The sequence below is a fragment of the Narcine bancroftii genome, chromosome 3 (assembly GCF_036971445.1).
Source record: "Narcine bancroftii isolate sNarBan1 chromosome 3, sNarBan1.hap1, whole genome shotgun sequence".
Lineage (NCBI taxonomy): Eukaryota > Metazoa > Chordata > Chondrichthyes > Torpediniformes > Narcinidae > Narcine > Narcine bancroftii.
In genome coordinates this window covers 195,610,841-195,633,065 of record NC_091471.1, presented here as the reverse complement: position 1 = coordinate 195,633,065, position 22,225 = coordinate 195,610,841, and the positions used below count along the sequence as shown (strand labels likewise).

General features: G+C 39.5%; 1 protein-coding gene across 2 annotated transcripts in view; it reads left to right on the top strand.

Annotated features, from left to right (window-relative positions):
- Positions 1 to 21,720, top strand: part of pdgfc (platelet derived growth factor c) — a 300,283-nt gene extending 278,563 nt beyond the window's left edge. Inside the window, exons 5-6 of one of the 2 annotated variants that reach the window (XM_069926206.1) lie at positions 18,255 to 18,469; positions 20,563 to 21,720. In XM_069926206.1, coding sequence (XP_069782307.1) covers positions 18,255 to 18,469; positions 20,563 to 20,679 — 332 coding nt within the window. In that variant the 3' untranslated portion in view covers positions 20,680 to 21,720. Of the gene's footprint in view, positions 1 to 18,254; positions 18,470 to 19,685; positions 19,867 to 20,562 lie in introns of those variants that run through there. The other variant, XM_069926207.1, reaches the window with a different exon arrangement.
- Positions 21,721 to 22,225: the final 505 nt, after the last annotated feature.

Below are 22,225 nucleotides of genomic sequence, written 5' to 3'. Positions count from 1 at the left end.
GAATGAAATTTATTGTCATATATATAAGTACAATGAACAGATGCAATGGAAGTCTTAAAGTTTCCCAGGTACATAAAACACACAATTCATAACAATATATAAGGGACAAAAGAGGAAAATAATTGATAATTAATACTCACAGCTTGTTATAGTGAAAAAATGTGCTGAATTAGTCATGCAGGTAGAAAGCTATCAAGAGTTTGATAGCTGCTGGGAAACAACTGAATATGTTCATCAAACTCCAAGCACATGTGTATAATATGCCCAGAGGACCATAACACAACTTTCCATTATAAGCAATTTATACACAATGTTTTTGATGTTCTATTTCATTGTTTAGTGTATAAAAATGAATCACTGGAAAATAAAATGCTTTGCCTCATTACTCTTGAGTCTTTATGGGTGCAGATCTGCAAATCTGATGCCCATTCCCGAGAATTATAGCTATTTAGTTTGTTCATTCATGTGACGTGGACTCACTGCTATTTGCCAATCTTCAGTTGAGTAGTCACTTGTGGAAAACTGGGATTTTCAGTGCTAGAGAGATCCATCAATTCTGGATAACTCCCTCCATGTGGAGATCTTCAACAGAGCATTGCAGTAGTCCATCATCCTCAAGAGTTTCAAGGCAGCCTCTACAAGAAGGATGGGTTACACCTAAACCCAAAAGGGGTCAATATATCGGCAGCTAGGTTTGGTACAGCCGTCGGGTGCGGTTTAAACTAATTTGGCAGGGGGGTGGGAACCTGTATGATAGGGCAAAGGACAGAAAAGATAAAACAGGAAAAGTTAGGTTAGGCAGCGAAAGTAAAAAAATCAGCAAGAGCAAGAAGGGTGAAAAAAGCAAATCTGAAGACTTTATATCTTAATGCAAGAAGCATTTGGAACAAGGTAGATGAATTAGCTGTGGAAATTGAGATAAACAAATATGATTTGATTGGGATTACAGAAACATGGCTGCAGGGTGGGCAAGCCTGGGAACTTAACATCCCGGGGTATACGATATTTAGGAGGGATCGACAAGAAAGAAAAGGGGGTGGGGTAGTATTGATGGTGAGAGAAGGGACCGACACGATTGACAGAAAGGATATCAACTCGGAAGATGCGGAATCTATATGGGTAGAACTGAGGAATAGCAAGGGGCGGAAAACGTTAGTGGGGGTGGTATATAGGCCTCCAAATAGTAGTGTAGAGGTGAGGGAAGGCATTAAAAGAGAAATTAGAAAAGCGTGCAATAAGGGAACAGCTGTCATCATGGGAGACTTTAATTTGCATATAGATTGGACTAGTCAAATTGGTAAAAATACTGAGGAGGAGGATTTTCCTTGAATGTTTACGGGACGGTTATCTAGACCAATATGTCGAGGAACCAACTCAGAAGCAGGCCATTTTAGATTGGGTATTATGCAATGATAAGAGGCTAATCAACAATCTTGTTGTACGAGGCCGTTTGGGTAGGAGCGATCACAATATGATCGAATTCTCACTCGACATGGAGAGTGATGAAATTAAAACCAAGACTAAGGTCTTGAATTTAAATAAAGGGAATTATGATGGTGTGAGACGGGAGTTGAGTAAGATTGATTGGGTGGTGTTTATGGGGGAGTTGACTGTGGATAGACAATGGAAAGCATTCACAGATCTAATGGAGAAATTGCAAAAATTTTTTATACCGGTTTGGCATAAAAATAAACCAAAAAAGGTGACTAAACCGTGGATAACAAGGGAAATTAGAGACAGCATTAGGTCCAAGGAGAGAGCATATCAATTGGCCAAAAAAAGTACCACAACCGAAGACTGGGAGCAGTTCAAGATGCACCAAAGGAGGACAAAGGGATTAATCAAGAGAGCAAAAATAAATTACGAAAGTAAGCTTGCGGCAAATATAAAAACCGACTGCAAAAGCTTTCATAAATATGTCAAGAGGAAAAGATTGGTGAAATCCAGAGTAGGTCCCTTGCAGTCGGAATCAGGGGAATATATAATGGGGAATAAGGAAATGGCAGACCAATTAAATTCTTACTTTAGTTCTGTTTTTACAAGAGAGGATACAAATAACCTCCCAAGGATGTTGGGAAACATAGAGACTAATGCAAGGGAGGAACTGAAAGAAATCAGTATCTCTAAGGACATGGTCTTGGGGAAATTGATGGGATTGAAGGCAGATAAATCCCAAGGGCCTGATAATCTACATCCTAGGATTCCAGAACTCGATAGACTCAGGATCAGTGCCAATGGATTGGAGGGTAGCTAATGTTACCCCACTATTTAAAAAGGGGGGTAGAGAAAAAGCGGGGAATTATAGACCGGTGAGCCTTACATCAGTAGTGGGAAAAATGGTGGAATCCATTATTAAGGATGTAATAGCGGAACATATGACTAGCAGAGAAGGGATCAGACGAAGTCAACATGGATTTACAAAAGGTAAATTGTGCTTGACAAATCTATTGGAATTCTTTGAGATGGTGACAGGTAAAATAGATGGGGGAGAGCCAGTGAATGTGGTGTACCTGGACTTCCAAAAGGCCTTCGATAAGGTCCCGCATAAACAACTGGCGACCAAAATCAAGGCTCATGGGATTGGGGGCAAAGTATTGATGTGGATTGAGAACTGGCTGGCAGGTAGAAGACAGATAAATGGCTCGTTTTCTGAGTGGCAGGCGGTGACCAGTGGGGTGCCACAGGGATCTGTACTGGGACCCCAGCTGTTCACAATTTACATTAATGATCTGGATGAGGGAATTGGATGTAATATCTCCAAATTTGCGGATGACACTAAGCTAGGAGGGGTTGTGTGCATGGAAGAGGGGGTCAGGAAGCTCCAGTGTGATTTGGATAAATTGAGGGACTGGTCAGATACATGGCAAATGCACTACAATGTGGATAAATGTGAGGTTATCCACTTTGGTAATACAAACCGGAGGGCAGATTACTATTTGAATGGCAATAGATTAAGAGATGGGGAAGTGCAGAGAGACCTAGGGGTACTTGTACACCAGTCTCTGAAGGCGAGCATGCAGGTACAGCAGGCGGTTAAAAAGGAAAATGGTATGTTGGCCTTCATATCAAGAGGGTTTGAGTATAGGAACAAGGATACCTTACTGCAGCTGTACAGGGCCTTGGTGAGACCCCACCTGGAGTATTGTGTGCAGTTTTGGTCACCTTATCTAAGGAAGGATGTTCTTGCAATGGAGGGAGTGCAGAGGCGATTCACCAGGCTGATTCCTGGAATGGCAGGAATGATTTATGAGGAAAGATTGCGCAAATTGGGATTGCTGGAGTTTAGAAGATTGAGAGGGGATCTCATAGAGACATATAAAATTCTGGCAGGACTGGACAGAATGGATGCAGGTGGGATGTTTCCAATGATGGGATAATCCAGAACCCGGGGCCATGGTTTAAGGATAATAGGCGAACCATTTAGGACCGAGATGAGGAGGAATTTCTTTACCCAGAGGGTGGTGAATCTGTGGAATTCATTGCCACAGAGGGCAGTAGAGGCAGGTTCATTAAATATATTTAAGAGGGAATTAGATCTATTTCTTCAGTATAAGGGTATTAAAGGTTACGGAGAGAAGGCGGGGACGGAGTACTGAACTTTAAGATCAGCCATGATCTCGTTGAATGGCGGAGCAGGCTCGAAGGATCGAATGACCTACTCCTGCTCCTATCTTCTATGTTTCTATGTTTCTATCCCAGTACTAAAGAGGGTGACAGCAACAGGCCTCAGCAACTACCACCATGTGGCACTTACCTCCACCATTATGAAATGCTTCAGGTGTTTGGTGATGGAAGGTATCAAAGCACATCTCTCAGAGACACTGGGCCCATTTCAATTTGCCTACAGACAGGATTGTTCCACTGACAAATCTATAGCCTTGTCCCTCCACACCATCCTGGCTTAATTGGAGAGCAATGGCATATGCCAGGCTGCTGTTTATTGATGTCAGATCATTTCTTAATACAATTATGACCCAGAGGTTGGTGGAGAAGCTGTCCTCGCTGGGACTCAACACACCTCTCTGTAACTGGATTCTGTTCTGGACTTCGTAATGGAAGGACCACAGTCTGCCCAGGTTGATAGCAGAACATCAAGCACCATCACGCTGAGCACTGCTGACCTCAGGGCTGTGTGCTCAGCCTGCTCATTCACACTACTGACCCATCACTGCATCACCAGATCCAACTCCAAAGGTGTCATCAAGTTTGCAGATGACACAACAGTAGTTGGCCTCATTAGCAACAATGATGGTGGAAAATTTTGCAAAATGGTGAGGGAATAACAAACTGAATCTTAATGTAGGTAAGACAAGGGAGATGATTGTGGACTTCAGGGGGTCCAGAAATGAACACCCTCCACTACACATCATTAGAATCTTGGTAGTGGAGAGAGGGGAGAGAACCAAGTTCCCTGGAGTCCAGTTAAAAAGTGACCTATCCTGGACACATATGATCTCTTCCCTTGTCAGGAAGGCACACCAGGACGGCACTTCCTTCGAACACTGAGCTGGACAAGGCTACTGGCCACCATTCTGTCAACTTTCTGCAAGAGTTCTATTAAGAGTGACCTGGCAGGCTGCATCAGAGTGTGGTACAATTGCCATAGACCAGTGGTTTTCAACCTTTTTCTTTCCACTCACATACTAACATAACAATTTACAGCACGGAAACAGGCCATTAGGCCCTTCTAGTCTGCACCAAACCTATGCCATAGGTACTCTGTGATTAGTAAAGAGTTGATTAAGGTGGTATGTGGGTGGAAAGAAAATGGTTGGAAACCGCCGTTTTAATCGTACCTAATTGACTCATTATGTGCATGGGTTCATAACTCCAAAGGCCAATGACAATTTTTATCAAGCAAAATATTCAATAACAATTCTGTCTAGGCAATGATTCTCAGCCTTCCCTTCCCACTCACATACCACCTTAAAAAATCCCTTACTAATCACAGAGCACCGAAGGCATAGGGATTACTTAAAGTGGTACGTGCGTGGAAAGAAAAAGGTTGAGAACCACTGGTTTAGACGATACACTGACACTGAATCAGTGCTGGCTTTAAACCTTTCTCACACAGCAAAAGATATGTGGTGTTATCTGCCTGTCTTGTTTAATGTTGTCAAGTTAGAAGTTGCTCAAATATTTTAAATGATATCAGTTACATATATAGCACTGCCCTGACAATTTTCCATTGGGATAAACTGTACAGATTCCACTGCTACTACTTCTTGACCGATAAATGGGAAATCTTGCCAGAGGCTGGAATTTTCCTGTCAAACAATCTGAGAGTAGACCATTTAAACAATGTTTTATCATCCAGGTTCATCAGTACCTTATCTGACCTAACATTAACTCTTGGCTCAGATCTCATTTGGAACAAATGTGAATGATACCAGAGGAGTACTAAATGTGCTCCATTGTTTTTTCCCCTTTTTCAGAGATAATTAATAGTCATTTTCCAGAAAAGACTGCTGTCCAGAAATGTGTTTTCATTTCCACATAACTTTCTTGAATTATGACATCATTCATCAGTCATCCAGACTACCACACATCAAACAACCACATACATGATTCAATTACTGCACAGCTTCCCAAATGGACAATAAATCAGCTTTTTCATTCATCCTTTGATTTAATTTTTGTTTGTAATCCAATGTTCATGTGTTTGTTGCACCCATGTCTAGACTTGCTCCTGAAGAATATCCATTTTGGCAAGGTTTCAAGGCCTTTCAGTCTTCATGGAACTGCATCTTATCTCTGAGCTCCCAACTGTTCTTTTTCATTTAGGGTATCCAATTTTAAAGCAGCACTGCTGTTCTGGACAGCTGTAACAAGTAAAACTACAGCTGATTTGCTAATTGCATGGATTATCATTCCTTCACTCCAAGCACTAGTCTGAATTCCACACTTGCAGTACTCTGCTGGGAAGAATGCTCAGCTCAACTGAAAGGCACAGACCTATCCCATGATTGACCATACAAAAGATTGTTCTTCCCTCTCCTGTAAAATATCCGGATAATACAATGAATTCACCCATTGCCCATTACCTGATGTCCTTGATGTTTGATATCCAATGAAAATTTTATTTTGTGCTCATGGTAGCAGAAAGTTCACTGTAGGTTTCATGTTCTTGTGACAAAACATAGATATTCATTAGGAACTTTGGAGCACACAACATAAATTACTTAATACTTGTGATTAATAAGAGGATCAAGATATTAAAGATTTTTGTTTGCAGATAAGTTAAAAATCAAGAGTCAGTTTATGGGATGGTGTTGAATTAAATGTACATTTGCTTGATCACATTTTTATTATGGCATTCTAATTCTATGACTTGTATAGACTTTGGTTTTAGAAAGTATTTTCCAATTGTTTATGGGTTGACTCATGAGTTGAAACCTCCTCCTGACTCTATGATTCTGTGCCAGAGCAACTTCTTCCTCTTTGATCCAAGGAAAACTTGTAAAGTTTATTTTTCTTGTTGCTAATCTAATTTTCAAAATGTCAACCACAGGGCTGCTGGGAAGTGGTTTTGAATGCAATCCAAGTCAGCCTCTTATTTCACAGAGGCTACTTTCAAGTCATTGATCAGCATTTAATCGGTCATTTTCCTGCAATTCTCTGTCTGCAGTGGGAGGCACACAAGCCCTATTTCCATTCTGCTCCCTGTCAGCAAAGATTCTCTGCAGCAGAAATGATAGAATAAACAGTTAAAATGATCTGAAGATCATGGCAGCCTTGTCCACCAGAAACAATTGGCATAAAATGAAGGCCACATGAGCCACAGTCTCCTGTCCTTTAAAATGCAACATCTTGACCTCCTGGCAACGATGTTCTGTACTGGAACAATGGAAGTTTGGACACCTGATCGTCTTGCATTTAAGGCAATTTAATTGTTTACAATTGTAGTTGGTGTATCTTATGTGCCTGTTTGGCTGCAGCAAGTAAAGGATTTTAGTACATCTGTACATCGTACTTATATACATATGACAATAAATTCACATTGAACATATATTACTTATACATTTATGAAACAAATAAACTAAAATAGCAATCTGAAACTCAAATTGCCTTTCTCAAATCAGTGGATGTTTAAAGTTCATATACTGTCCCTTCCTCTACATGTCAGAAGCATAGGGCCTCACAGGAAATCACAAGAGTGTTGCCTAAACATTTGCCTGCAATCTGAGAAGCCAAAGGCTTCAATCATGGAAATAATGACTAAACTTAAGGTCAATAAATTTCCTATTAATTTCTACAGCTACCAAACTTATCACCTTGGAAACAAGAAGACAGCATTTTGTTTTACATCTGTCAGGTGGAGCTGCAAGGGCTTGGGGAGGAGAAAAAAGTTGGATTTATTTCATAAATATGCATGAAGGAATCATTTAGAATCAATGGCTAGAGGGAAGAGGTCAAACTATGATTCCGGTTCTGATACTGGGTTTGATTATGGGCTTAAATATTTCTATGCAGCTGGGATAATTGATTGCATCAAAGTATTTGAGCTTTTTCTTAATCACCTACAATCAGTCCCTTGACAACATGATGAAAAATTGTTGACCTAAATGCTAGCTTTGTTATATTCTTTATGGATGTCGTGAGAATTCTATCTCATTGCAAGAGCAATTTCATTCTATGGCCTTGAGATGTACCTGCGTGATGGACAGGGCTGTGAATGAAATACACCGAACTATTAAGAAAACAGGAAAAGTGGAAAAAAAGGACCAGATATGGGAAACAACTTTACTGATCAGATCCTTATTGTGAAATGTAACAGTTAGAGAATACATTATTGGTTGGAAATTTCATTGATAGTTATTTTTTTTGCCGTAAAAGGTGATAATGACTATTTGTGGGTTGTCCCTTACCCATTAAAAATATGATCAGCCATTGAGGACCGTGAGTCACCTTTGTGACCCCAATATGATTTCCTCTACATGTAAATGGCATTATTCCCCATGCATTACTTCCTTTGCAACATTGTAAAGGAACTTGGGCAATCCCTCAGGATTAAAGATGTCTTGCCTTCACTCTTTTGTTTTTCATTTTGCAGTGACTGATGTGATGGAGTAGAAGGTGGCTGATGGGGAGCGTTTCAGGTGATATGCTCCTTCTGCTGCTTATGCTGGACTTTTATGTGGTCCCAAAGCATGATCTCGTGGTCTTCTATGATATCTCAAATGCTCCTTCTCCACTTTGAGTAGTCAGGGGCCAAAGGTCCCATGGGTCAAAGTGAGGATGATGCACCTTTGAGCCATCCTTGGTTTTTTATTCCCCTCTCTTGTCTACCTTGTCATCTCTTCTCGGGGGTAGCACGGTTAGCTCAATGCTGTTACACCGCCAGCAACCTGAGTTTGAATACCGTGTTGTTTGTACATTCTTCCTGTGTCTTCATGGGTTTACCATTGGTGCTAGAGTTTCCTCACACACTCCAAAAATGTATGGTATTTGTAGGCTGTATTTGGACATACTGGCTTGTGGGTGGAAGAGCCTCCTACCAGACTGTACCTCTAATATTTTTTTTTAAATATTAAAAATAACAAAGTTTAGACTAGATTTTTGAGAGTCTGCATCAGACATGTGAATGATATGGACTGCCCAGCATAACTGATTGACAGTGACTACAGTCTGAATGTTGGCCTGGGAGAGGATACTGATATGAGTTCACTTATGAGATGTAAACAGGCAGAGAATAATTTATTGGTTGGAAATACATCAGGATGCTCTTTGTCAACTACAGTTCAGCATTTAACACCATCAGCCCCTCAAAACTGATCAGCAAACTCCAAGACCTGGGTGTTAATGCCCCACTGTGCAATTTGATCATGGATTTCCTCACCTCCAGACCACAATCAGTGAAGATCGGTAAGAACGTCTCCTCCACAATCTCAATCAGTACAGGACCACCATAGGATTGTGTTCTTAACCCTCTGCTCTACTCACTTTACACCCATGACTGTGTGGCTTGCTACAACAATAACATATCTACAAATTTGCTGACAATACCACAGTAGTGGGTTGTGTAAAGGAAGGGGATGAGTCAGAATACAGGATGGAGGTTGAAAGCTTGGCTGAATGGTGCACCAACAACAACCATGGACTCAATGTCACCAAAACTAAGGAGCTGATTGCCGACTTCAGGAAAGAAAAGCCAAAGGTATACAATCCAGTGATCACTGGGGAATCAGAGGTGGAGAAGGTGAGCAAATTTAAGTTCTTGGGAGTCACTATCTCAGAGGAACTTTCCTGGACCCAATACGCCAATGGCATCATGAACAAAGCATCTCAGCACCTCTACTTCCTCAAGTTAGGTTAATATGACACCTGGCAAATTTCTACAGAGGTGTGGTAGAAAGTGTGTTGATCAGCTGCATAATGGTCTGGTACAGGAATCCCAATGCCCCTGAGCATAAAGCCATCCAAAAGGTATTGGCACAGCCCAGAACATCACAGGCAAAACCTCCCCACTATTGAGGACATCTACAGGGAATGCTGCCATCGGAGAGCAGCAGCAATCATCAAAGACCCTCACCACCCAGCACACGCTCTGTTCTCACTGCCGCTCTCAGGAAAGAGGTACAGGTGCCACAAGACTTGCACCACCAGGTTCAGGAATAGCTGCTACCCCTCCACCATCAGAATCCTCAACGACAAAGTCATAGACTCATTTAAGGACTCTTTCTTGTGCACTTTATTGATTTCCTTTGTTCTCTTGTATTGCACAGTTGTTTACATTCATTATCTGTTTTATAGTTCTTTTATTTGCTAACATGTTTATACTGTGTACGGTTTATTTCCTCCATTTACCAATTAGTGGTAATTCTGCCATGCCTACAGGAAAAAAGGAATCTCGTGGTTGTATGTGATGTCATGTATGTACTCTGACAATAAATCTATTAAAAAAATATCCAACCATTGGATTTGGAGAATTTTGTGGAGACAGCATTTGGCTTCTCTTCCACTTAGGCAGTGTCTGGGGATCAAGGATCTTTAGTGCCTTGAGATGTCTGTGCTGTAGGTAAAAGCACATAGAAAATAAAGGATCATTCAGCTGTTCCAAATAGAATCATTGCGATGCCTTCCCTAGATAAAATGGGATTTCAGTGCACTGGGATGTCTGTAAGATAAATAGTTCCTTAAACCTCAGTCTTACCAACAAACAATCCCTCATAAATCCCTATCAAACCACCTTTTCCCAATCGACTGCCTATGATCTCTGAATACAAGGTCCTAACCCTACAATTTGTCATCCTAACTTCCCGGTCTCTAACTGTGAGATCGTCTATCTCTATGCTGTTGATTCCAAGCCCAAGCCCCCAAACTAACATCCCACAATCTCTCAACTCCAAGATCTCAAACTCCTGATGTTGCCTGAAATGTTGATTTGAAGATTTTAACCCTGTTATCTCTTACCATAAATGCCCAGAGTCTCATATCCCAAACACATCCTTGGTAGATTTGCAGATTTTCTCATTTAATTCCACAAATGATGTCATTTTCTAAACTTCCTACCCTGCAGTTCTGAAACTTTTCTCTAACTCAAGATCTAATCCCTTCACCTTCCAACTCGCAACTCCTTGAGTTGACTCTTAAAACTCTCTGATCTACTACCCTATAATTCCTTCATGACCAAGTCTTCACCCTATCAATCTGTTGCCACTGCAATCCCCCAACTCCAGTCTTAAATGTCCTCTGATCTTGGACCCTGTGATTTCACCCCATGTCCAAGTTTTTATCCACCTCCTACCCATCCCTAATCCCTACTAATGTAATATCTTGCAATCCTCTAGTTTCAACCCTCAATCCAACCCATCAATTCACTATCTCATGACCACTTCTATCCAATGCCACATTCTTGTGATCCACCAAGTTCAATCCCACCCACCTGTTCCACCTCACATTTCCCTTCATCAATGACTAAATCCTCTTCAATCTATCATCCCATGATCCCTCACTCCAACAAGCAATCTCCAGATCTGCCACTCCAGATCCACTGTGCCCAAAAACCCTGATTCCCTGATCTACCACATCCAAGGCCCAACAGCTCTATCCTCATCTATCTTACCTTGATTTGAAGTTCGTTTATTATCATCTGACTGTACATATACAACCAGGGAAACAGCATTTCTCCAGACCATGGTGGACACATATACACATACTGTACAATACACAGCAGATAATGATCACTTGTGTGAAGATATATAAAAATATATACATAAATATTTTGGAATAATTTACTTGTTTCATTTATGTGACTCAAGGTTGAAGGATACCATTCATCAATCTCAGTCTGCAGGAAGAACCTATTTCCTCGCCTGGTAGCCTTGATCTTGATGCTCCTGTACATCATTACTGATGATAGTAGGTCAAAAATCCTTTGTGATGAATAGAAATGGCCCTCAATAATTATTTGAGTCCTATTTTCCAGTCTTCTATTTCTAATGGTCCCTTAACCAAAAAGAACTTTCAACATCCTTTCCAAACCACTTTGATATTATCCACCTCTTCCTTCTCAATGAGTACCATAAAGAGACAAGGATCTGCTGATTTGGAATGTAGAGCAAAAGAACAAACTGCAAAAGGAAGTTAAAAAAAAAGTAAGTCTGCAGGCACTGTGGTTGCAGTAAAAACCCAATGCTGGAGAAACTCAGCAGGTCAAACAGTGTCATTTATATAGCAAAGATAAAGATACATAACTAATGTTTCAGGCTTGAGCCCTTCATCAACATATGGAAAATTGTCAGCATGCACCTGAACTAAATGATGGTGGGGCGGAGGGGGGGAAGGGTTGGGGGAGGAGCACGGACTCAAAGGCAGGAGGTAATAGGCGGAGAAGTGAGGGATGACACAGCAGCAAGCAGGGGGAGGAGCGATGGCTCTGTAAATAGAGAGGGAAGGGGGTGGAGAGCTGAGGAAAAGGAGACAAAGGGAAAAGGGAGAGGAGGGAGAATGGAGAGTAGGTTAGCAGAAACTGGAGAAGTCAATGTTAATGCCACCCAGTTGGAGAGTGCCCAGATGGAAGATCAAATCTTGTTCCCTTAATGACATTACAGGTCATGTGCTACACATTTCCTCCCACTCCAACATAATTGAAGAATCATGAAAATCTGGGAGCATATCACCCTGAGATTGCCAATGCACATAGCCTCAGTTTTTAAAGCATATGAAACTTGAAACCTCATTTACTGATGAATCATTCTGTACCAGGCATTTCAGAGCGGCTTTCTGCAATTTGTGCCTCATTGACCATCTCGTACCTGGAAGTGGTGTGGGAGGTTAATTGGGGGGTGGTTTGCCTATCCCACAGAAGATCAGTGTATCTGCTCTTACCCCATAATCTTCCCCCTTTTAAGGCAGCCTTTCATGCAGCTGTTTGAAGACTGCCATAGGGTATGTCACTTCAAGTTCTAAATCTTGTTCCAGTGATCAGTGCATCAGTTATGCTGCTGTAAGCGTTTGCCAGCTCCCATTATAGATCATAGAACTGTAAAGTGCCATACAGGCCCTTCGGCACACAATGTTGTGCCTCTATAAAAGGTGCTGGCTTTTCACGCTATTTATGCCTCTCATAGACTAGAGTTTTTCCATCACCAGACAGGTGGAGACTGAGGGGAACCCCCTCAAATGGCAGAAGCGGTAGTCATGACAAGGTGTCACAGTGGTGGCTGTAGTGTAAATAGAGAATAAGTAACAATGTACAATGATGGAAATGTATGGACATGACACAAAGGATTTGAAAAGACTTTTTGGAAGTAATTTATTGTGATAAGTCTATTTTTGGAAAAAAAAATTCTATTACATCTCCACTCATCCTCTGTAATTCTAAAGAGAAAAGTCCTAATTGGGTCAACCTTTCTTCATAAAACACATTCTCCAATCCAGGCACTGCCCTGGTAAATTTCCTCTACTCCTTCTCTAAAGCTTCCACATTCTTCCCACAATGAGGTGACCAGATCTGAACACAATACTCTTAAGTATTGGAAATGCATAGTTCCCACTTTAATACATAAATCACAGATCTCCATAATAAGTTTTTTTAGTATATTTTTGACCTACATCACAATTTTTTGGAGGTCCTGTCTAGAACTCTAATGTCGAAATGGATCCATCCTCAAAATTGTTCAGCAGTTGACAGCTAGAATTGTGCACTAAAATGAGATCCAACAGGTTTCCAATGGGAGCTACAGGAAAAAAATATTCCCATTGGTCATATCTTTGAGGGTGCACTTGAAAGACACTTCACCCTGGACACCCATAGTGTAGCTGTATAATTGTAAGGATGGAAAATATAGCAGAGGGAGGACATTTTATAGGAATGGACATCTCCCCATGGGTTTATCTCCCATGATCAGCTTTTAACTTATGAGTGGTTTCATGCCACTGAAAAGTGTGGGATGAGCAATCGGCCAGAGATTGCAGCATGGACTATGATATCATTTCAATCTGCAAAACAGAGATGCAATGTCCTCTTCATTATTTTGTGAGTGTTTCATGAAGTTCAAAGGTTGCACACAAAAGGTCTAATTTATGTTGGTAATGAAGGAACCGACTTACTAAGTAATTTGGTATGCAGTTGATTCGAGGATCATTTCAAATTTGCCAGCTGGTGCAATGTCAGCTGGAAATGACTGAATTGTAATGAAAACTTCCCAGGTTAAATCAATGAGGTGCCCAGTTTGCTCACAAAAAAACAGACATTAATTGATCTAATTTCTAGCCTACCAACCTTCAATGGTTTGCCCCATAGATTTATTTAAATTATATTGGTACTCTTAGGATTCAATTACAAGAAGTGATTACTGAACTTAGATTGTATTCCTAAGAAGTCAAATGGGCAATGATGAATTTGATTTAAATTTTCAAGGGGAGCTGATAGGACAGTTGTAGAGGAACAAATTCTGCTGTTCAAGCAGTCTAGGACAAAGAATCATTGTCTAAAATTAGAACTAAACATAAAGACATCAGAAATGAAAGCTGAAGTAAGCCTGTTGCTCAATAAAATCGTGACTGATATTTCATTATAGTTACAGGGACCTTCAATATTTACACAGATTTATACGAACACACCATTACAATTAGATTGAGGGACAGATGAGTACTGAGTCTGTTTACACTAGAGTGGAACTGATTAGTGCAGAGAGATCAGTTATCAGACACACTTCTTGAGAGTCAATGTCCTGGAATTCTGGTAATTAGGAACTCATTGTATTTAGTTTGAAACTTTATGATGTTTCTAATTTCTAGTAATGACTCTGAGATTAGGATCAAAAAACAAACAGCTGGAGAAACTCAACAGGTCAGGCAGCATCTGTCGAGGCAGATGAAATGGTCGATGCTTCCAGCCTTGAGCTAGAGTGTTGACTATATCTCCTCCTCAAATACTGCCTGACCCGCTGAGTTCCTTCACCAGTTTGTTCTTTTGCTCCAGATTTCAGCATCTACAGTCTCTTGTGTCCATGAGATGAAGATGCTTTATTCAGCCTCAAAATAACTCCAAAATACAAAAACTGACAAATTTAAAAAGTGAATAGCTGTATTTTTTAGTGAAATTTGAGGATCAATGGAAAGAACATATTTAGCACAATAATCTTTCACTCGCATTACATGGCAGTCACAATGGACAGGAAATGGCTCTTCTTCATTGGACTGAAGAAAAGAATCACAAAAATCTCTGGGTTAATGCCTAATTTTATGCACGAATCATAATAATTGAACTCAAGTTAGATAATGCTTGTGATGACTTTCAGTTGAATCCATCAGGAAATCATCTTTCTCTTCTCTGCACTATTCATGCAATGTCCATTTTTTTTTATCCTTACCAACTTAAATTGGAGCTTTAATTGCAACCATCAACCTTTCTTGAAGCAATGAATAGTCACCATATAATTAGGACCATGTCACGCTATTTGAGGCATTTATTACAATTCTAAGAGCATTTGGGATTTTACATGGAATAGCTGCAGAACTTTAGTACAGGCTATTCAAATGTTGTCTAAGGTACATAGAATATGCTGAGGCTAGCACTTACTTGTTGAGACTCAATCCATTTATGGCAGATTTCCATGACCAGAGGTGCCTGTATTGGCAGTGAGTGACCATTGATTGGCATGAGTAACATATTGCAAAGAAATGCCCAACTGCAAAGAAACTATTCCCACAGGAATAATACATTGACAGGCTTATGTTTTACAAAGCATCACAAGATACTACAGGAAGATCATACTCTCCCTGAAGATCTTGGTCATTCTGATTTTCTGATCACTCTGCATTGGAGTGGACCCTCTCTCTGCTTCTTTACTGCCACAACTGACCAGACTATTGGTATCTTTCTGCAGTCCAAATATTTCTTCCTCACTATTAATCACTTCACCAATGATTGTGTCACCTGCACACTTCTATTTAATGCACCCTATACTGAGGGTCACTTCCCTAATATAGTTTATTGATTAGCAAATGCAGCATTCTTCATTTATCAAAACGAGCAGGTGTAAAAAGAAACAAAAATGCCGCTGTGCATCTATGGTGCTTACGCATGCTTGCACACAGGCAAAAGCCCACTAAATTTTAAAAGTTTAAGTTCTCACAATGTCTGGATTGTCAGGTGATTCAGACTTCTGGCATCTGGAGTTTTGGACTTCTACTGTACAAGAAGCAGGAGACTGAGTATTGTAATTGGAGTGGCTACTTGGAAACCCATCAGTAGCAGTCTTCTCTATTGCAAAAACACCCATCGACCATAATAGAACACTACATCACAATACAGGCCCTTCAGCCCACAATGTTGTGCTTCCTATCATTGATTCATTTTATATCCAATTTGACACTGTAGCTTGCACTCAAAGGGAATTTACCTCTTTGACTGGTCTTCTTTGACCAGACAAAACCTTATTTAATTCTCTGTAGACCCACATCAAATGCTCTGACTTAATTTACCCTTCGTGTAACCTCCTCTTCATTGTGTGTTGCTATGCAAATCGGAACTGTTTATTCTCAAAGGCACTAGCAAGTCTTTTGACATTTTAGTGAACTCATTTTAATTAATCAGTCTGTTTAAGATATTCATCATAACAGGTTTTCCATGTAAATGTGTTGACATTGATTCAACTTCTGTGAAGATCTATATAAAGTTTCCCTTCCACACATAAAGTTTGATTACTAAGCAATAAATTTCTTCAGAGTTCATAGTAGTGTGTTTACCTCAGCCAAAATGAATGATGTGAGAACTTTCAAGAGTCATATGGGAATTAAATGCTTCTACTTTCAGTCAACCATCAGGTAAACAAGTTATAACAGCTGCAAGATCATAATGGTTTTAGTTCACATAATTCAATCATATTTTTTTGATAGAAAAAACACTTCACATTTCAAATATAAGGACCAAAATTTCTGTAATCTTTTGTTGAGGAATTCTGGTCTGTCTGCTGTAACAGCAGAAACTAGCCACCTCAATTACACTCCCCATTCCCACACTGACATGTCAATCTATGGCATCATATACTGCCAGGTTGAAGCCCCTTGTAAATTGGAGAAACATTATTTTATAGCAGTCTCCTACCATCCAGCATCCATATCAACCTACAATTTCTAGGACACCACCCCCCCCCCCCCTCCACCCCTGCTCCTTTCCTTCTTTCTGGCCCCATTCCTCTTTCTTTACCTCTCTTTCTCCTCCCTCCCCTTCCTACCTGCCCATCATCTGCACCTTTCTTCCTCCAGCCTGCTCAACCCTTTCCCTTCCTTCTGCCTATCAGATTACATCTCTCTCAGTCCTCTTCACTTCCCCCATCACCTCTTAGCTCCTTTCCTTTCATCCCCCTGCCACCTGTATTCGCCTGTTGCCTGCTAACCTGTACTCCTTCTCCACCATTTTAGTCAGTGTCTGACTGGTTCCTGCTAATCCTGATAAAGGGTTTTCTGCCCAAAGCATTGACTATTGCTTTCCATATATTCTGCTTGACTTCCTCCAGCGCTTCCTTTGTGCATTCAATGCTTCAACTTTCCACCCTCTTTTTTATCAAATATTTTTCTGATATCTGTGAACTAAACTAATGCTGAGAGGGATAGTGCTGTATTAATAGCACACGTTAACAAGTTTGACACAAGTCATCCTGCTAAGACACATGGTGGCCACCAAGCTTGCATACAAGAGATCAACCAGCATGTGGAGTTGCTGAAAGAACTCAATGTGTAAGGCAGCATCTGTGGATGGAAAAAAATGGTCAACATTGCAGGTCGAGCATGTGGAGTTTGATACATTGTTTGAACAAAACAATCTAAGGCAAGCAGGTTTTCACTGGGCAGTTCAGGCCTGCTTCTGTATAAGACAAAAGGGATTAGACCTTACCTACCATGGAGCCTAGGGCATGGCTTCTTCTGGGTACGTCTTCCTTTAATTCATTTTCTTGGGGTACCTGATGACTGCATGGGTTTCCTCCGGGTGCTCTGGTTTCCTCCCACCCTTCTAAAATATATGGGTTTGTAGATTTATTGGGTGGCACAGGCTCGTGGGCTGAAAGGCCTTTTACCATGCTTAATGTCTAAATTTAATTTCATTTGTGGTAAAATGAACTGAAAAATCAAAAAAAATAAAGTTCCTTATTCCAAGCACCCACATGTTTCAATGGATGACAAAAAGACACAATTAAATGAATTCAGATTTCAAATAATCACATTTTTTAACAAAGTGCTGATTAATGAATTGTTTGGAAACTAAAAATAAATCTGGACAATTACAGAAATATAAGTTTGGTAAATTGGACAGAACATTTTCAGAAAATATGGTTCAAAATCCACCTACATTAGTTCTGCCAAAACCTTAAAATATATTTTGCACAGAATTGACAGCACAGGAAGAGGTCATTCAGGTAAAGTAATAGCAGCATTTATGCTCAACCAAACCTTCTCTCCTTTCTATCAACATATCCTTCTCTTCCTTTTACCTTCATAAATCAAGAACACAATGTGAGATGAGGTGAAGTAATAAAGCTGAAAACATTGCACATACTCACCAGATCAGGCAGCATCAGCCTGACGTATAGAGTGTTTCAAAAATCTCCTGTTTTTATTTCAGGTTTTCTCCATCTGCTGTAGAACACGAGCTGAAGTTTTCTAAGTAAAATATAGAGGGAAAAAGCATTTTGATTTTCCGAAGGCATTTTCATTGACAGAAAAGACACTTTAATGGTGCCAAAGCAATAATATTCTTAAATATTTAGAATGAACAGAAATTAATAAAATTGTTCTTATTATTGCAGTGGATCTGAACTTACTGAAAGAAGAGGTGAAACTCTATAGTTGCACACCACGTAACACATCAGTCTCTTTGCGAGAGGAACTCAAACGGACCGATACCATCTACTGGCCTGGTTGTCTACTGGTGAAACGCTGTGGAGGCAACTGTGCCTGCTGCTCACTTGGCTGCCAAGATTGTCAGTGTATCCCCATCAAAGTCTCAAAAAAATACCATGAGGTAGAACTAGTTGAATGATTATTTAAAAAATAAATGTTTTTAGTGGATTGCAATAATGTTGTTCAATAAAACTATTTTGAACTTAACTGGGGAAAAAAATGACAGAGTCGTGGGTCTCTGCATTCAGAAATTTTAACCCTTTAGATTCAACTCCTAAATATACAAGGAAATTTCATTGTCTTTTAAAACTCAACAAGTTTATCAGAGTCCAATTGATTAATATTGCAGCAGATTCATAAATCCTAGCTGTACAAGTCATAGAGTTTCACAGCATGAAGAGGCCCTTTCTATTTATCTCATCCATGGTGACCAAGTTGTTTACCTGGACAAATCCCATTTGCCTGTGCTTGGCCAATATGCTTCTAAACCTTTCCTATCCAGGTAGCTGTCTGAATATCAACCTGTTCCATATACCCATGATCCTCTGTGTGAAAAGATCCCTTATAAAATGTTCCCTTCTCATCTTAATCCTATGTCTTTCAATTTTAGAATCTACTACCCTGGGAAAAGGACTGTGACCATTCAACATATCTATGCCCTTCATGGTTTTGTATACCTCTGTAAGGTCACTTGTCAGCCTCCTTTGTTCCAATGAAGAAAGTCCCTGCCTATTCAGCCTCTCTTATAACTAAAGATCTCCAGTCCCAATAACATCCTTGTGAATCTTTTTTTCCACCCTTTCCAGTTTATTCCTAGTGAGGGCAACCAGAAATACCTTTGATGCTCTATGTATTGGCTTGCCAATGTTTTGTCAAGCTCTAACATGATATCTTAACTCTAGTACTCAGAGCTGTGACAGGTGAAGACAAGCATACCAAATGCCTTCTTCATCACTCCACTTACCTTTATTGTCCCCTTCAGGGAACCATGTATCTGGACCCATGGCTCTCTCTTCTCTGCAACATGCTCTAGGGCCCAACCATTTACTGTGCATGTCCTGCCTTGTTTTAACTTATTAAAGTGCAATATCTTGCACTTGTCAAAGTAGAATGTAGGATATTTTTCCCATTTAATCTGCATGACATGCCTAACATATTGATAGATCCAAACAACCCATGGTTCTTATGCTCTAAGTATAATTGAATGACAACAAATTAAAAACTAAGTAGAATGTTGCAGTGGGAATATTAGTCTAAGTGATGCAATACATATATTGATTATATATTTAATTGATCATTGGAGAGAGAAACTTTAAGACCAAGCTTTTTTTTTCCAGATCAAAATTCATTCTGAGGAGGGAAAGAGCTGAGTGAGGGGTTCCCCATTTCTGATGCATCTATTCATATCCAATAACAAAGAGGGGGACAGAGATAAAGTGATAGGAGAAACTTGGTAAAAGAGAAGCAGAAGAGAGGAACTGGTCAAAGGGAAGGTGGAAACACGAAGGCCAGAATTTAACATAGGTATCCTCGTTCCATAACTATTAGACATTGTTATGCTGACTTCAGGGTGTCCCCCCAAAAAAGAATCTGAGGTTAATGGCAGTCAATAAAGATACAGTGCAAAACTTAGCAAAAAACATTTTCTAATATAATCTAGTTTTCAATTATTGGCCTTAACAATTACAAAATAATGGATGAAGTGACAAGAATGTAAGGGCTAGATGAGAACAGCATCTGTAAAAACAAAGATGAACCACATTTATTAGCTGTTTTAACAACTTAAAATTGATTTTTGTATATAGTAAGAATGCTGAGAAACATTGCATTTCCATTACACTTACCACATTCTGATATGTTTTTATTTTGTAACTGCTTTTTTAAAGATGTAACATTCATTTCTGTTGAGTACTGGGTGTCACAGTCTGATAGTCACATGCATTTCTTTGGCATATCAGGTTAACTGAGTTTCCGGAAGGCCAGAAGAGAATATGACATTATTATGCTCATTTCAAGATCACTGATATTATAAAGACTGCTTTAGAGAAGGGCTATGTTGGAGCAGACTCCTTTATAATCTAGTTGAAGCTTTCTGGGTTTTTTTGTATGCCAGTACTGGAAAATATCTGATGTCTGATAAAATCTAATCATGAGTGAAGTAAAATCCTTTCATCCAGCGCAGTGATTTAATTTAATGGCCTGCAACTCTTTCAGGTTCTTCAGCTACGATATAGGAGCCCTGGGAAACCACTGCAAAAATCTCTTGCAGACGTGGGATTGGAGCACCATGAAGAATGCAGCTGCGCATGTAAAGAAAAAACAGGAGGTTAAATCAGTTTGGTCTTTGAAAGCATTTACCTTACAGAGAATTAAACCTTAGAGCAATGGAGCCCTTTGTGCATTATCTTTCTTAGAAATCACAGTCATCTCAGTTTTTGATTTTCCACTTCCTAGCTTTTTAATGGATCTTGGGTAAGATCGGCTCTCCTGTCTCTGAATGGAACTGCAAAATATTTATACAGGGGGAAGAGATCGGCAGCCAAATGAAGTTTGAATTGCTAGATGACAGAAAAGAAAATGGCTCTTGCATTGCACATCAGGTTCCCTTTCTCTCTTTCATCTTTGGAAGGATAAAAATGTAATTTAGTTCACTGTTCCAGTTCTGAATCCAGTAAAAGGTCAGAAAATACTTTTTTCAGGAAAAACAGCTCATCTGGAGTCACTTACTGTTTACATCTTTAACTTTGTGAGTTACTAACAATGTTGCTGAATACTTCCAAGAAACTCTGTTGGTTTTGTGGCGCTTCATCCTCAAGTGACATTATGTTCTATGAGCAGTAAACTTTTATTCCATGCACAATTTGTAAAGAGAATTGTCCCTCTGCGACTTCAGCAGCAATGTCCTGTCATGTATATCCCAGTGAGGAACATATTGGGTAACCACAGAATTTGATGAGATTGAAGACTTGCTTTGATAGACTTTTCTGAGGGTGTTGCCTGAAAGTGTGTACATTTTCAAAATCTTCTCATTTAGGCTAATGTGGCTTAAACTTTTTTTTATATCACATTGAATGTATCTATTTTGTACCAAACTTATTTAAGAATTTAGCTCTTTGGATTCTCGTGATTTACAATACTTTGCAAAGAAAGGGAAATGGGTTGATGTGATTAAAACACAGCCATATCATTGCACTGTTCGGGTTGGTGCTTTGTATGGGAGCTATTATTCCAAAGATTGTACTTACCAGAACTTCTAGTCAGTTGTTTTCTTTGTTCATAAAATAGTTGTATCTGTACTTTAATTCAATCCAATTTTTCTTGTCTTCATTGCAAAGGAACAAATAATGAGAAAATATATTGACTTTCAACTGACATGTATTCACTCGGTGTCAACAATCGGCTACTAACCAAGCTTGTAAATGATGATAATTTAACCAGAGCAACTGGATAATTAAAATGTTCCATTACAAAGAAACAAGGCCAGTACTTTTAAAAATTGAGACATTTTTGATTAAAAATCTATGTTCAACAAATCAGTTTCAAAACAAAGCAAAACTGAATCTGTCATACAGTGATATTTATTTAATTTTAAATTAAATCTTAAAACCTCACTTGTAACAGCTAATGTAGCAAAAACAAGAACTGTAAAACTCACAAATATTTCAATATGTTATCCATGATTTTTTGGCCACGGACTAATCAATTAACTACATATTTATTCTGTACATAGTGCTATAATGACCTTGATTTTGATTTGAAATGCGAAATCCAATCTTTCATAGAAACAATGTAGGGGAAAAAAAAACAATCTGTGCTTTCATCAAACAAAGGAAGAGGTAGATATTAGACTTTATTTGGAACATAACAATCACTGTAA